The 17,116-nt window shown below is 47.6% G+C and overlaps 1 protein-coding gene and 2 pseudogenes across 1 annotated transcript; 1 reads left to right on the forward strand and 2 right to left on the reverse strand.

Annotated features, from left to right (window-relative positions):
- Window positions 1–6,232: 6,232 nt before the first annotated feature.
- Window positions 6,233–7,237, reverse strand: LOC139833768 (uncharacterized; annotated as a pseudogene).
- Window positions 7,238–9,020: 1,783 nt separating this feature from the next.
- Window positions 9,021–12,460, forward strand: LOC127314772 (uncharacterized). Its single transcript, XM_051345296.2, has 2 exons — window positions 9,021–11,895; window positions 11,996–12,460. Exons 1-2 carry the CDS (start codon window positions 9,036–9,038, stop codon window positions 12,349–12,351), a joined length of 3,216 nt encoding a protein of 1,071 aa, XP_051201256.1. The 5' UTR covers window positions 9,021–9,035; the 3' UTR covers window positions 12,352–12,460.
- Window positions 12,461–14,491: 2,031 nt separating this feature from the next.
- LOC127315705 (putative F-box/LRR-repeat protein At3g59170) lies at window positions 14,492–16,742 on the reverse strand (annotated as a pseudogene).
- Window positions 16,743–17,116: the final 374 nt, after the last annotated feature.

Below are 17,116 nucleotides of genomic sequence, written 5' to 3' on the forward strand. Positions count from 1 at the left end.
CCCTGCCTCGTACAACTCTCGTCGTCGCCGATTCGACCAGGCGCCCGCCGGTCGATCTTGTGTACGTCGCCCGCCGGTGACAGGATCTTGAGCCGCCGAATAAATTCCCCTCTTTCTCTGTGTTAATTTGATCTGCAGAATTGATGTAATATTGCTAATTGAGTTACTTTGATCTGCATAATTGATCTGATTCGGAATAGGAGTTTATGTTATATAATATGGATACAGCTTTTATATTATTTATTGTTTATTACAATTGGTACAAAAACTTGACTGAGCCAAAATCCAACATAAATCCTAACCAAATAAAAAGTGTGTTTACTATCAAAACAACATGTATACAACATCTTGAGCACTTAGGGGTATTTGAGATATTTTACTTCTAAAATCAACAATCAAAATCATCATTTATACAACTTCTTCAGACTTCAGGGTCATTTCAGACATTTCATCCTTTATACCAGCAACAGCAGCCATCAACAGCAGTCCTACCAAACATCAAATCTCTGCATCTCACAGCTGCTTCCCACAGCTGCTTTTCCACAGCTCACCAGCTACAGCTGCTTTTCAAAAGCTGCAGCCCAAACAAACAGGGTCGTAGCCCAATATGAATTATATTGTACAAAACACGCATTTTTCATTTTGTAATTCTTTTGTTTGAATCCCTTAGTCTATTTACTATTTGCGTGCCCTTGGTATCTTAGTACTACTCAGTTTTACCCTCAAGTACTGTCACAAATGCTCACAGAAGCCCAAACTTATCCTGATTGGTTGAGCCGTTGTCACACGGATTGACTCCACCAACCGTTGATCCACTGATCTAACGGACAGTATACCCCTCTCCGTCTCTTCGTGGCCACCCCTCTCTCTCTCTCTTCGTGGCCACCCCTCTCTCTCGCTCTGTCGGTGGACAGTGCCACCCCTCTATTTATGTGCAATAATGAATTTACCACGTAACTATATTCCCTCTATTTATGCATTATTTTCCACGATCTATTTAGGCATTACTTTTCACGGTAAAATGATAAACTATCATGAATTTCCATTTCTTTTAGGCATTACTTTTCACGGTAAGATGATAAATAGTCATGAATTTCCATTTCTTTTAGGCATTACTTTTCACGGTAAAATGATAAACTATCACGAATTTCCATTTCCGTCAAGATAATCCGCATTACTTTTTTGTTGAGATATAAACCCCCACAACGGTCATCTCCTCCTTAATTTATTGTGTAAACCCCACAACGGTCATCTGTACCTTCATTTATGGTGTAAACCCCACAACGGTCATCTCTCCCTTATAAACCCCCACAACGGCCATCCCTCATGTCAATAGGTTCTGCCTCTCTCTTCTTCGTTCACATACACTTGATCCATTGCCATGGCTTCCATGTCTCGAACGCCGACTGGAAGGGGAAGGGGTGGCCAGGGTGGTGGATCATCATCATTGCCACCACCACCGTCAACACTGTCATTGATCATAGAGGAGTTCTTCATCGTCATCAATGAAGATCCTTTGGCCAAGAAGGTACGTACGTGTTCCCAGATATATGATGCATGTGATTAATTATGTACATGTTCTAAAAAACCTTTAATTTCAAACGATCGGCGCTCGATCTCTTTGCAGGCACTCCCAAAAAAGTTTGCGGACTATCTTGACGGCCACGAGCCCGCTAAGGTGTATCTGCGAACAGCTGACTACGGTCCTCGTCTCTGGACCGTGGAGGTCCAGTTTGACGGACAAGGCCAGATGTACCTCGACAAGGGCTGGGAGAATTTCGCCATCGCGCACGGTGTGGATTTCGGCTGCTTCCTACACTTCAAATATGAAGGCAATGATGTGCTCACAGTGAATGTGTTAGACGGAACAATGTGCAGGAAGTACTACTACAAGGACGACGAAGATACTGACAATGAAAGCGACGATAACGTGAAGCCATGCATCCATCCCCTTTAGATAAGGGGATTATGACCAAGAATATATATATATATAGCTTCATATGCATCTATCTAGAGATCTAGCTATTTTCTATATATTATGCATGTAAAAATAGTATCGCAATTTCCACCATGATTTGAGCACCACAGCCTCCAAACGATGTCGATGCCGATATCGGCATGGTCAGAACGGCTATGCTCGCCGCCACTGCTAGGTCACCGTCGGGATGCACCTTCAATCCCGTCCCCTCATTCGATCACTAACACACCAGAGATACCGCCGAGGCCAATGACGAACGTACATGCTGATGCCAATGCCGAACATGCACGCCGTTGTGGGCACGACCACACCGCCCCGCTATGTTGGATGTCACAGACTACCGCGAGGTCTTTCCCTTCGCCACCACACTCCCCTAGCACCCATCTATACACGCCAAAAATGAGAGACACTAGTTTTCTCTACATTGCTCGCATTCGACACCGTCAGTCAAAGTGTTGAGGTCATCGTCGATATCCTCAACCATTTCTTCTCTTCTTTGCATGGTTAAGCGCGTCTAGTTCATATCTATCTAATGCGCCTGGTCTCGCCTCATGCAGTTCTGTGTGGACGTCGATCTCATCTCGGCACCCTGCAGGCCAACTCCTCTGTGCCCTCGTTGTAGAGCTCCGTTTCAAAATCTAATCCTACCCGTGTATTGCCCCTTGTATCAGCGTCATGGCCAAACTTGTCATTCGATATACCGAAGCCCCACTCATCCACGTTTTGGTCAAGGATACGGCGGTGCTTACGGTAGAGCAGAGATGGATGGTCTGACGTGTGTTTGTGGGCTCTACGTGGCCCCACTAGTCAGCAGTTAACGGTCAAAGTTGTTGACCCATCGGGCAACCGGTCGTTACAGCAATTGTGAGGGTTTCAGACAAGGGTTTGGGCAAAACTGAGGAAAATCTAAGCGGCTGAGAAAAATTGAGCACAACTAAGGACCCGAGGGCACGGAAATAGAAATCCCAAAAAACAAACCAAAATAACTGAAAATTTAGTGAAATTCAGTTATTTCAGTCAAATATTTCCAAATAGGAATTTGATTCCAATCATACAACCACTTGTCATTGATAGATAGTGTAGAATCACACAGAGGCCCACCTCTTCCTAGTAGCACTGACGACTAGGTTATGTTGTGTTAGGTCTTGGCTCTCCTCTGGCTCCCTCTTTACATAGGTCAACTTCCACATGGGTTTGGGTCTCTTGGGTCACAAATTTGTTTCATATGTTAAACATTCCTTCTCAAGATGGATGGTAGATATTTATCAGTCTCATCTTGCCGCATGCCAAGTTAGAGTCCTTTGTTCTAAATCCCTTTGTTACACAATCCGCAACGTGTTGTCCATAGCTAATATGAGTAAGGCCATGATCCTACCATCAAGTTTCCCCTTAATGAAGAAATGATCATGTTCCACATGTTTTGTCCTACCATGTAGGACTGGATTGTTAGCAATACTTATAACTAACTGATTGTCACACCACACTCTCACGGTCCCTTCCTTAGAAGTTTCAACTCGCTTAGAAGATACTTCACCTAGAGCATCTCACTCACCCCTTCGGATAAAGCTATATATTCACCTTTTGTTGTCGATCTAGACACAATTATTTGTTTCTTGCTTCTCCATGATACCAAGTTTCCTCCTACAAACACCAAGATATCCCTTCTATGTCCGGGCCACTTGTATGTCAAGGAAGTATTTAAGGTTTCCCAAATCTTTCACCTCGAACTCGTTGCTCAAACACTCCTTCAATCTCTATATTTCCTCTTGGTCATCTCCAGTGATGATAATATCATCCACATAGACTGCAAGAATGGTGATGTTCTGATCATAATGTTCGTAGAACACCGTGTGGTCACCATTGCAATGACCATACCCCATACCACACACAACACATTTGAACCTATCAAACCAAGCCATTGGTGATTGCTTCAGACCATACAATGATTTCTTCAGCCTGCATACCTTTCCCATGGTTTGTGAGGTATCAAAACCTTGTGGTATCTCCATGTACAATTCTTCATGCATGTCACCATGCAAGAAGTCATTCTTGACATCTAATTGATGCAACTTTCACCCAAAGTTAGGAGCACATGAGACCAATATCCTTAATGTGTTCATCTTTGCTAATGGAGCAAACATCTCATCATAGTCAATTCCATAAGTTTGACTAAACCCTCTAGCGACACATCTTGCCCTGTACCGTTCTACCTTCCCCTCGGGATTCTGCTTCATAGTATAGATCCACTTACAACTTACAAATTTCTTTTCTGTCGACAGTGTGGTCAGCACACATGTATTTTTTTATTTAGTGCTTCCAACTCCTCTATCATTGCTTCATGCCACTTTGGATCTTGTTTTACAGTTTTCCAATCCTTCGAAATTGACATAGTTTGTAAGGACGCAACAAACTCTCTATAGGAAGGAGACAACGCATCATAAGACATAAAATTTCCAATGTCGTGGTCATCAGAAACTGTTTGTAGAGCATGCATTTCACAGAGAGCCTTCCTGGCTACTTCACCTGTTTTGGTCGCTTCATGTGTCTCCTTTTGCAACACAATAGGAAGATCCACCATGCCAGATGAGCTAGTAGCACTATCTTGTTGCTTGCAATGTGGCTACTACCCCACTGTGTCAGATGAGATCACATTACTACCTTGTTGCTCCTCCTGCACATGCATGTGGCTACCTTCGAGTGTACACTTGGAGATTCTTTGTCCACCAGTCCTGAACAGGAACAGGGAGAGGACCAATCTAAATTATACCCACTACCGGTTAGACCTGAACCTGCACATTATTATTAGCTTTAGTGCCCACAGAATCACCTTGAGTCCTAGACACCACATTCCCTACTCCCTTCATGACTATCCTGCATTGAGTGGAGATGGTCAAGCTCTGCAAACAATAGACTCAGATCAGTCGGCTCACCATAGAATGGCTCGGATTCCCTGAAGATGACATCCATACTTACAAACATGCATTTCACAGAGGGACTCTAACACATATACCCATGATGAGTAGAGGAATAGACGACAAAAACACATTTTATGCTCGTGGGTCAAATTTTCCAATTAATTGTCCATGATCTCAAACAAAACTAGTACTATTAGGAGGGACAACAAATTTATTTTCTCCAAACAACAACTCACATGGAGATTTCACACCGATTATCCTGGAGGGTGTCCGGTTGATCAAATATGTGGCTGTCATGATTGATTCACTCCACAAGAACTTAGGCACATTCATTGTGTACATCAGCGAGCGAGCTACTTCCAAAACATATCTATTTTCCATTCTACCATGCCGTTTTGGGGAGGGGTATCTGGGAAAGATGTTTGATGAAGAATACCTTGTTCAGACAAGAAGGACCCAAAGGTGGTGTTCAAATACTCCATATGCCATTGTTAGTTCTGATCACCTGCACCTGAAACCGATTCTTCACATATGCATAAAACAACTTATCTGTGTGACACATCAAATGAGCCCAAGTCATACGAGAATAGCAATAAATAAAGGCGACAAAGTACTTCATTCCATTTACTGACACCATAGGGTAAGTCCATACATCTGAATGAGAACAAGCATAAAAGAAGATATGCTCCTAAGCCCCTTACTCACATATGAAGCTCTCATGTGTTTAGCATATCCGCAAGCATCACATGTCAACTTGCCCTTGCTTATTAAACACATAACATCTAGAAATATTGTACTCATCTTATCAAAAGATGCATGCCCCATCCTACCGTGATGGATCATAGCCCGCTTCTCCTTGTCCACCATGGTTGCAGCATACTCCAACTTTGGTTGCACCCTCTTGTCGACATACCAAAGCCCCTTACGCCTGGTGCCACTCCCAATCATCTGCCTCATCTGCCGCTCCTGAATCACGACACCAAACTTGTTAAGAGTCACACTAGTTTATGTCATCAATTGGAGAACTCTTAGGAGACCAAATTAACACGAAACTTTGGGACATGTAAAACTGATGATAGTGAGACGTTGGAGGTGCACTTTACTATGCCCACCCCGATAAAAGGTTGTTTTGTACCATCAATTGTTTGAATAGTGCCCTTATGAGTAGGAGGATGCTTAATGTAAGGCTCAAACACACATAATTTACCCAAAACATGCTTAGATGCACCAGAGTCTAGAACCCGTTCTGTATCATTCTCATTAGAACCAAGAGGTTCCTTTTCAGAATTACCTTCATCTGCGGAGGCCAAATAAGCAAAGTCTACATAGGCAACATCATCTACCTCTGCACCCTTTGACATCCCATTGCCCCTTCAACTTCCATGTGTGCCATCTGACCCCTGAGTGTCCCGAGTATCCACCTCTGCCTCTAGCAGTTTGAACCCCTAAAATTCCCGAGTATCCACCTCTACCTCCAGCAAACCTGCTACTTGCCCCTTTGTTATATCACCTGCCTCTGCCATGAGTTGGCCAACTCCACTTCAGGTGACCAATCTCCCCACATGTGAAACAACCTATGGTCTCATTCCACTCCTTGCGCTCAGTAACTAGACATTTCGAAGCCGACACAACCTTTTCATATGCTTTATCAAGAGATAGATGCACATCCTCTTGAGTCATCGCAGTAATAGCCTCATCAATAGTAGGCATCAAAGTTTGATGCAGCAAGCATGCTTTCCTACCATCGAAGCAAATAGTTAAGACCCACCAAAAGTTGCAACACACCTCTTCGTGCTATCCATTTGTTCCCTGACTCGATGTAGGCCACATCATAGAGCTCAAGAGGGTCGCAATTATCTTGGTCTGCCCACAGTGCTGAAGCTTGACGCAAACGATGAATCCTGCCATCAGTCTGGGCATTGAGCATGACATTTCCCTTGCTAGAGTACTGGGTGAATAGGGCCTTCCATATCTCAGGAGTTGTGGATAGCCCCTCCACGGGGCATCTAAGGGAGGGCACGACCTAGTTCAGTAACTACCCTATCAACAAGGATTTGATGGCCTTCCAGTTCTTTTCCTCCGCAGTAGCCTTGTATCCTAGTTCTCCAACAGTACCAAACAACTGCCCATCAAGATCGTTTTGCTTCACAACCAACATTCCCCTATGAGACCAACTCAGATAGTTGGCAGCACCCTCAAGTTTGAGGTTAGTTTGCAATAACACAAGTTTCTTGACCACTTCCCCTTGAGGAACGACGGCCTCCGAGGTCGATCCATCTGCCTTACAGGTGAGGAACGCCGTAAGCTTCTCCAGAGCCTTAGCTAGGCTCTTTGCATCGGCCATCTTCTTCCCTCCCCGAGCAGCCGCATGCAACAGCTTCAGCTCCGCTACCCTTAGTAGCCTTCACGCCACCACCGCCCGCAAAAGCCGTAGCTTTGATACCATGTAGAATCACATAGGTGCTCACCTTTGTGTTCCCAGTAGCACTTGCGGCTGGGTTGTGTTGTGTGTGTTAGGTCTTGGCTCTCCTTTAGCTCCCTTTTTATATAGGTCAGCTCCCACGTGGCATTCGGCCTCTTGGGCCATAAAACTGTTTTATATATGTTCAACATATAGCTTCTTCTTTTTTTTTTGCATTCTTTGTACAATTCTCCATTACACTTGCACATACAAGAACTAATATAAATACATGATGTAGAATTATTCGTCAAAAACAATTAGTGATGTTCACATGAGAACTTTTCCTTTGATAATTGCGAACAATCACCCAATCAAATATTAGTAAGTTTCACTCGGTTATCTCATACATCAGGCTTTTCTTTGAAATTGGCACAAGGTGCAACATGATACTTAATTCAGAACCATTTTGAAGTGGTCTTCACTTCCAGTAACATTTCAGCAGGATTTCAGAGAATTCAGCCATTTTAATAGACAAATGAAATATTCGCCTTTTAGTTAAACACTTTAACCATTTTGTAGTACATATGAATTGACAAGATGCCATTGCAAGGTTTTATTCGAGGGACTATCTATGGCTCCAGATGTCAGCTTTTTTCTTTGAGAGTTTCTATAATTCACGGTCAACCAAATAATCAGAAAGGATATGCCTGTGTTGGCAGCCACATAAGGATCGGAAAAACTCCCTCGGTCTCCTGAAACTTGTCTTAATTTTATCTAAATTTAATGGGAGCACCTACAGATCAGTTGCCTGAGACTTAATAAGTCTCGGTCGCTGACATCAGCAGCTTACCCTGTACTACTTTAGTTTTGGCTTAGTTTTGACGTCACGTTCGCATTTTTCACTAGAAAAAATAATATGTGCAACCATTTAAGACATAAGAAAAATTTTAGTAGCAATTTGCGAGGTTGCAACCCAAATGTAAGTGGAAATTCTTAGTTGCGGCGCATGCGCAACTGGAAAAATCTCTGTTGCAATTCACTGGAAATTCTTAGTTGCAACATATGCGCAACTGGAAAAATCTCAATTGCAACGCTCATGCAATTGGGAAAAATCTCAGTTACAACCCATATATATGTGGAAATTCTTAGTTGCAATATATGGGCAACTGGAAAAATCTCAGTTGCAACGCTCATATAATTGGAAAAAATATCAATTGCAACCCACATGTAACCAAAAAATCTCAGTTGCAACCCACCTGCAACTGAAAATATATCGTTTGCAACACACGTGCAACTAGAATGCACGGCGTAAGCGGTTCCATGGGAGAGAGAAAAACACCTTGTAGACAGGAACCGTCACCACGAGCCCACTTCGCGAGCCCACTTCACAAGCTCACTCCGCGAGGCTGAAAAAACAAGTCAGCCAACTTACGCGTCGGACCAACAACAACACAAACACACACAAATAGTTTAAAAGTCAGAGTACGAATATACAAGCACAAAATACGAATATCCAAGCGTTCGACTTAAACTTACAGCAAATCCGAAATTTAAATGCATGATATATCTAAACTTGGTTTCAAAGCGACGGAGGAAGTATTTCACCGCGGTGACTCTCGAATGTGAACTGAGAACTGTACTAACCATCCGCAGTTTGGCATGTGCAGGCATAACGGAAAAGCTACCGACCTAGCAATGGCGGCTGCTGGAGCAGCAACAGGCAAAGTCGTGTCTTTCTTGCATGCAAAGCCCGACCACCGCCATCATCACCACTTCCACCACCGCGCGCTCTCTCTTCTCCGCTCCACTCCCCCTGTCCTCCACCACCACCACCTTCTCCTCCCTCCGAGCCTCTCATCATGACGTGCATGCACCACCGCCATTGCCTTTCCCACCTCCATTTTACCACAGCCTGGCCTCCCCTCCTCTGGACACAGCCACCACCTCCTCCATGGCCGCACAGCTCCCCTTCCATGGCTTCCTCCTCCTGCTGCCGCTCCTCACCATCACCGCCGCGTCCTCCGCGCCGCTCCCCCTCCTCGCGCTGCTCTCCCTCAAGTCTTCACTCAACGACCCGGCCGGCGCGCTCAGTCCGTGGACGTACGCCGGGGCGGCGTCCGCGGGCGCCACCCGGTCGCTCTCCCCGCCGTGGTGCGCGTGGCCGGCCATCGCGTGCGATGCGGCCACCGGTGACATCGTCGGGATCGACCTGTCCCGCCGCAACCTCTCCGGCACTTTCCCCACCACAGCGGCCGCGCTGCTGGCGCCGACACTTGCATCCCTCAACCTCAGCTGGAACGCCTTCGCCGGGGAGCTCCCGTCGGCGGTCTTCTTGCTCCGGCGGCTTGTGCAACTTGATATCAGCCACAACTTCTTCAACTCCACCTTCCCGGATGGCATTGCCAAGCTCGGCTCCCTCACTGTCCTCGACGCCTACAGCAACTGCTTCGCGGGCCTGATTCCCCGCAGTATCGGCGGGCTCCGGCGGCTAGAGAAACTCAACCTCGGCGGCAGCTTCTTCAACGGAAGCGTCCCAGCCGAGCTCGGACAGCTTCGGCAGCTACGGTTCCTGCACCTCGCCGGGAATGCCCTCTCCGGGCAGCTGCCGAGGGAGCTCGGGGAGCTCGCACTGCTCGAACACCTTGAGATCGGGTACAATGGCTACGACGGTGGGATACCGGCGGAGTTCGGTGGCCTAACGCAGCTCCAGTACCTCGACGTCGCTGCGGCAAACCTATCGGGCTCGGTTCCGCCGGAGCTCAGCGGGCTCGCGCAGCTCCAATCTCTGTTTCTGTTCAAGAACAAGCTGGCCGGCGCGATACCACCGTCTTGGTCGGGCCTCCGAGCGCTGCAGGTTCTTGACCTTTCGGACAACCAGTTCGCCGGCGAGATCCCTGCCGGGTTCGGCGAGCTCGGGAACCTCACGACGCTGAACCTCATGAGCAACTTCCTCTCCGGCACGGTCCCGGCGACGATCGGCGAGCTTCCGAGCCTCGAAGTACTGCAGCTGTGGAACAACTCGCTCACCGGGAGGCTGCCAGAGTCTCTCGGGGCGAGCGGGCGGCTCGCCCGCCTCGACGTGTCGACCAACTCCCTTTCCGGGCCGATCCCGTCGGGTATCTGCGCCGGCAACCGTCTGCTCCGCCTCATCCTCTTCGCCAACAGATTCAACTCTACCATCCCGACGAGCCTCGCGAACTGCTCGTCGCTGTGGCGTGTCAGGCTCGAGTCGAACCGTTTCTCCGGCACGATTCCGGCCGGATTCGGCGCGGTTCAGAACCTGACGTACATGGACTTAAGCTCCAATGAGCTCACCGGTGGCATTCCGTTCGATCTGGTTGCTTCCCCGAGCCTCGAATACCTCAACGTCTCCGGGAACCCGATCGGCGGTGCGCTACCGGACACGGCGTGGCTGGCACCAAAGCTGCAAGTCTTCGCGGCGAGCAAGTGCGACCTGCACAGGGAGATGCCGCCGTTTGGCGTCTCCGGGTGCGCAAACCTGTACAGGCTGGAGCTGGCCGGGAACCAGCTGAGCGGCGCGATCCCCGGCGACATCGGCAGGTGCAAGCGGCTGGTGAGCTTGAGGCTGCAGCACAACAACCTCAGCGGCGAGATCCCGGCAGTGCTCGCCGCGCTGCCGTCAGTCACCGAAGTCGACCTCTCCTGGAACGCGCTCACCGGCAGCGTGCCGGCCGGCTTCGCCAACTGCACCACGCTGGAAACCATCGATGTGTCCTTCAACCAATTGACGCCGGCCGGGGCGCCATCTGGATCGCCGGATCCCAACGATGGCGGTTCAGCGCGGCACACCGCGGTAATGTGGGTGTCAGCCGTGGCAGTAGCGTTCGCCGGGATGGTGGTGCTCGCGCTCACCGCCCGCTGGCTGCAGTGTCTGGACGACGACTCGGCGGCATCGAGCGTCAGCGGTGCGGGAGGCGCGCGCCCCAACGTCGTTGTCGGGCCGTGGCGCATGATCGCGTTTCAGAGGCTGAGCTTCACCGCCGATGACGTGGCGCGGTGCGTCGAGGGGAGCGACGGCATCGTCGGCGCCGGGTCGTCGGGGACGGTGTACCGGGCGAAGATGCCGAACGGCGAGGTCATCGCCGTGAAGAAGCTGTGGCAAGCGCCGGCGCAAAAGGAGACAGCCTCAGATAACGCGCCGAAGCAGAGGTGCAGACAAGACGGTGTTGACGGCGACGAGAGGGTGCTCGCCGAGGTGGAGATGCTTGGCCACCTCCGCCACCGCAACATCGTCCGGCTGCTCGGGTGGTGCACCAACGGCGAGACAACGATGCTGCTGTACGAGTACATGCCCAACGGCAGCCTCGACGAGCTCCTGCACGGCCCCGCGGCGGGCAAGACGCCCAAGGCGCGGCCGGGGTGGGACGCGCGGTACAGGATCGCCGTGGGCGTGGCGCAGGGCGTGAGCTACCTCCACCACGACTGCCTCCCCGCGGTGGCGCACCGCGACCTCAAGCCCAGCAACATCCTCTTAGACGCCGACATGGAGGCGCGCGTCGCCGACTTCGGCGTCGCCAAGGCTCTCCAGGGCGCCGCGCCCATGTCCGTCGTCGCCGGCTCCTGCGGCTACATCGCACCAGGTGAGCAGACACTCGTGCATGCTTCGATCGATACTGATCATTGATCAATGTCGTCGTCGATCGCCATCAACTGAAGTTTCTTGATCTTGTGTTTTCTCAGAGTACACGTACACCCTGCGTGTGGACGAGAAGAGCGACGTGTACAGCTACGGCGTGGTGCTGCTGGAGATTCTCACCGGACGGAGGTCGGTGGAGGCAGAGTACGGGGAGGGGAGCAACATCGTGGACTGGGCGAGGCGCAAGGTCGCCGCCGGCGGAGGTACTCTGAGCGACGTGACGGAACAGAGCGTGAGCGAGTCGGCCCGGGAGGAGATGGCGCTGGTGCTCCGGGTTGCGCTGCTGTGCACGAGCCGGTGCCCGCAGGACCGGCCGTCGATGAGGGACGTGCTGTCCATGCTGCAGGAGGCCAGGCCCAAACCCAGCCGGAAGCCGGCGGTGAAGAAGCAAGTGCATTAGATGATGATGGTTGGCTCAAATTATATGGTGTGCCTCGTAGCGCTAGTGTCACGTGTATTTTCTTCACTATCATGCACGAGCTTTAAGCGTTTCTGTTGGAGTGTACTTACTGTCTTCCGAAAACTGTTGTGCTTTTAGTCTCTCTATATCGGTATATATTCACCAAGTAAAATCATCTAAAAATCGAGTACAATCACAATGAAGGATCCAATTAACCAATCTCAGGACACCTAATTAAAGAGTTTTATGGTGTGACTGGAAACAAGTCGACTGCTTTTTAATTCCTACCAGCTCACCCAAAACTAAAAAAAAAAGCAGTCAATTTGAAGAAGAAAAAAACAAGTGCAACTGCACACTATAAAAACGTAGTTGCACAATTACAAAAAGTGCAATCAGCGTAGGTAGATTCATAGAAAAATAAAAATACATTTGATCAACTTCAATTCAAAAACAAAATCCAATATACAACTCAAACAAGTTCAAATAAATACAATTAGATTCGTAAAAGAACAATTGCTCACTTTTAAAGTTAACAAACAGCGTTGAATAAATGTGCAAATGAAGAGCAAAGTAGTCCCTCCGATCCAAAGTACTTGAGGGAGTACCAGAATCAATTGGTTCCATCAAAAAGCTTGTCAACTAGTCTAGAGTAAATCCAAATGTTTTACAATTTGAGGTTTGGTCGATTCAAAAGCTTTTCAGATAACTTCCAGAGGATTCCAGTTTTAATATTCTGTCCAGTCCGGTTTATAAGGTTCTGCACATATCACTAGATCGGTAATTTTACCAACATATTATAAGTTATATTACACTGAAGGTATACCATTAGAAAATATAACATCTGAAGTTTCCAACGATTTATATTTTTTGATATATATCTCGTATTATGTTGGTTAAATTGACGATCTAGGGATACAGACCTATAAACCCGACCAAAGGTGTACTTTTATGCATGTGTCTGACTTCGGCCTCCGTAGCGGCCGATGGGAGGGGGTGAGGACCCCACAGTGACTGCTCCGGCATGTAGTAAGGATTGGCCTAGTGTTTCCTTGAGGCGTTGTTTCTTTGGAAGAGACTGCGCCGCGTCAGAATAATTTGCCTCTGCTTTTCCTCCATCTCGGTGTCGCTTCAACCGGTGGCGTCGGGGGAAGATGGCTTGGTCGTCTCTGGATCCGGTGGTTGGCGTTCCACGGGTGAACTGCAGTTGTGTGTGGAGCGTTGCAGTTGGGTACGTGGATGACGACATTGTGTGTGGAGCGTTGCAGTTGGGTACGTGGATGACGGCAGGTGACGGTGTTTCTCTTCTTCGACTATGTCAGGTGAAGATGACGGTGTTGGGATTTGGTGACCACGGGGAAGATCCCCGGCCGAAGGGGCCACAAAGTCTCGGGCTCGTCGCTTGCGACACCCCGGTTCATCGGCTCGAAAAGCATCTTCAAATGCGATGGTGCTCTCCCAGATCTACCTATGGTGGCTATTCGCCTCTTTTTTCGACGCTATCATGGTGGCGGCGAAGGATGATTGACGACGTTTTGGCAAGGCACAAGTTTCTCCAAGGATGAAATTGTAATTTTACTTCTTGTGTGGTTCCTTGTGCGGAGTTGCTTGGCACGCACATTTGTCTCGTGTGGTGACCATATATTTGATCTCTGTAAAAGGATTGTCTAATGAATTATATGGTTATTAAAAAAAAACACTTGTAGTTCATTCAACCAAACCAGGTGGGTGAATGCACAACTAATTGATGCTAGATTGGTATATTTGATTCCATCTTCTTAATTTTTTATTGGGCTTCATGGTCATCTGCTGTTTGATTGACAATTCTATTTCTTCATTTCAATCAAATGAACTAAATTTTCAAATACACATCGATCTTGGAAAGTTCCAACAAATCAAATGAATCGCACACAAAATTTCAATAACGAAGATCACACAAGGATGCGACAAATAATATGAATAACATTCTGGTTAGTGCGATCAAGCAAATCAATAATAATAAAATGGCAGAAGCTGTTTCTAGACCGCAGACCTCTCCAGATGCTACCTACTAGAAAGAGACATAAACTGACTCTTTCTGATTTTCACAAGATTCAATAGCATAAACTAGTAGAATTATGTGTACATATTATTACCATTCAGTGAGTAACAATAAGCGCATCACAGTCATCACCATAATAGGTGTGGGCATTTGGCATGTCCCTTAAATGTCCAAGATAAATTTTGCAGAAACAAATGCACTATATATGTCAACATGATAAAATCACATTCGATAAAGTCGGCAATAAAAGCTTAACAGCACACACAAACACCATGTGGCAGATAAAAAAAAACTGCGACTAATGTTTCAAAATGGAGCAGAAGTTCTCCAGGAATCAGAAGCGCCTAGACCAAAGCTTGATAATCCTGGCCAAAAAAATCCATATCACCTACGACAAGTGAAAATGGGGCTTGTTAGTTCCCTCAAAAAGGATAGGCATGAAAAAACTCAAAGCATTGTTCAGGTGGCACAGTTGAGTTGTAAAAAGCTTACTGTAGATGCTGACCTCTAAATAGCTTATGGCTTGTGATATTAATTTCTGTTGGAGAGGTAATGTTCTCAAATAAGATCCTCACAATGACATGGACTCTTTTATCGCCTTGTGGACAGTTGATTTCAATTTTCTCAAGATTCTCACAATTGAATGGTGTTTCTGTTTGATTGCAGTCTGGATCTGTTACTGCAGCAGCATGCTGCTGATCGCTCTGAGAAGCTCCAACCTGACAAGAAAAACTTGTGCCTTTAGGTTCGTCAGCGAAAAACAATGATCTACAATGGAAAATGTAGAACTCACATCTGTAAGATGCAGGATAAGTTTCTGTATTTTAGGCGACCGCTGGAGCAAGTGGAGTAGCACCCTGCAGCCAGAGCCCAAGCACCATTCACCCAGCGATAAAGTTTTCAGGTTGCTGAATGTACCACACCTTAGCGCATCCCTTCCCACTACCTTTATTGCCTCCTGCCAGGAGACCGAAAATGTAATATTTGCAGAAACTGAACATAGCAAACATTGGAAAAATTCACGCAGGAAACTTACTTCATCATTGACAGTAAGAGACAGCGACCTCAAGCTGGTGGCATTTGAAAGAGCACTGAGAACATTGCAGTCAACATCAGAATCTTTGAAAGAGACTGTAGTAAGGCAAACTGAGGCAGTGTCCAAAGAAGACAAATTCAGGAAATATGGATTTCTATCAGGGATCTACTTTATGTCTAACGAGACCAGATTTGGCATATCTATTACAAGATCCTCATAGCCCAAACATGCTACTGACCGATCATCAGAAGTGGTAACAGTCAATCTCTTAAGTTTGGCAGATGAAAGCATGAAGATGTTAACAAAACAGCATATCAGTTCTAACTCTTCCAATTTCGGGCATCCGGAAAATAGCTTCTCGACGAACCAGTCATCAACCTCAAATTTACAAAGGTGCAACCTCTTCAGATTTGATGAGGTGAAGGCATTTGAAATGGTAAGAAGTTCACCTTCATGAACTATGCCAAGAACCTGGGTGTTGCACCGAAGGGCATGGCAGACCCACGGACGGATTTGACAGTAATCCATTACATTGTCAGGATAAACGTTGCCAAAGATGATGCGGAGCCAGAACTTATCGAGTGATGTGCACCCACGGTCCAGAAGTAAATTGTCCAGAAACGTTTTGAGCTCCCACAAGATGCTAAACTGGTCCGAGTCGATGATGAGGCACCTCGCAGATACCCAGGTGGTCTGCCACCGCCTTGAGAGCACACATGTCTGCACAGTCTCCCGCGGCGTCAGGAAGGACATGATGTGGTGGAGCAGCTCGTCAGGGAGGGCGCTGATCCTGTCATCGGTACTGTCATGCCTCTTGGACCTGGACATCCCTACACTTGGAAGTCGGTCGAGCAGGTGGTGTGCGCGGCTGCTGTGACCTGCAGACAACAAATAATCCCATGTAAGGGCAGCAATATGAGCCAAAACTGCAGCATCATACACCCAGTTCTATCTGAATCCATTTGTTTAGGCTGGACAAGAAATGGCATCGCAGAATGGCACAACCCTAAAAGAAACGATGAAAATCTGGGCCCTGTCTACAAAGTTTGAGCAAGAGGAGCATGGATATAATGTACCAAATCACAGCAGCAGGTAGACAAGAGTTGCGGGAGTTGCAGAAGAGGTTAACCTCTAACCAGAGCAGGAAGGTAGATCGAGTAGCGGAAAGCAGGGTATGGGCAGATAGAATACCTCAATTCGGATCGCCGCGCCGCCGGCGATTTGCCGCTCGCTGCTGCCGCCGCCGGGTGAGAGGAAGGAGCCGCTCTGCCGCCCTGGGCTTTCTCCTCTCCCGTAAAGATGGGTTGGGCCATTGGCCTGGGCCTCCCAGTTACTGCGAAAAAGATGAGACCCAACGCACTGAAAACAAACGTAGCTCTCCACTAATACACTTTATTAGCAAAAACAATGCCGGATCCATTTTAGACATTTTCTCATGGGTGCCAGGAGGATTATCATCGCAATATTTATTCTGGCTGCTACGTCTTCGATAATGGTGATTCGTATCCTCAGCACTCCAGCGACGTTAATCAAGTTGTTCGGTTAATTTTCCCTGACATACTGGTGTTGATACTTTTGTCGATGTTGATCGACTACTTGAACGGTTGCGCGCGTGCACGTAGCCTTGGTATTGCGGCTCAAATTAAAACTATGAGAGAACATTCGTTGGTGTTTTCAGGTTTAAGGTACAA

The sequence above is a fragment of the Lolium perenne genome, chromosome 7 (genome assembly GCF_019359855.2).
Source record: "Lolium perenne isolate Kyuss_39 chromosome 7, Kyuss_2.0, whole genome shotgun sequence".
NCBI lineage: Eukaryota > Viridiplantae > Streptophyta > Magnoliopsida > Poales > Poaceae > Lolium > Lolium perenne.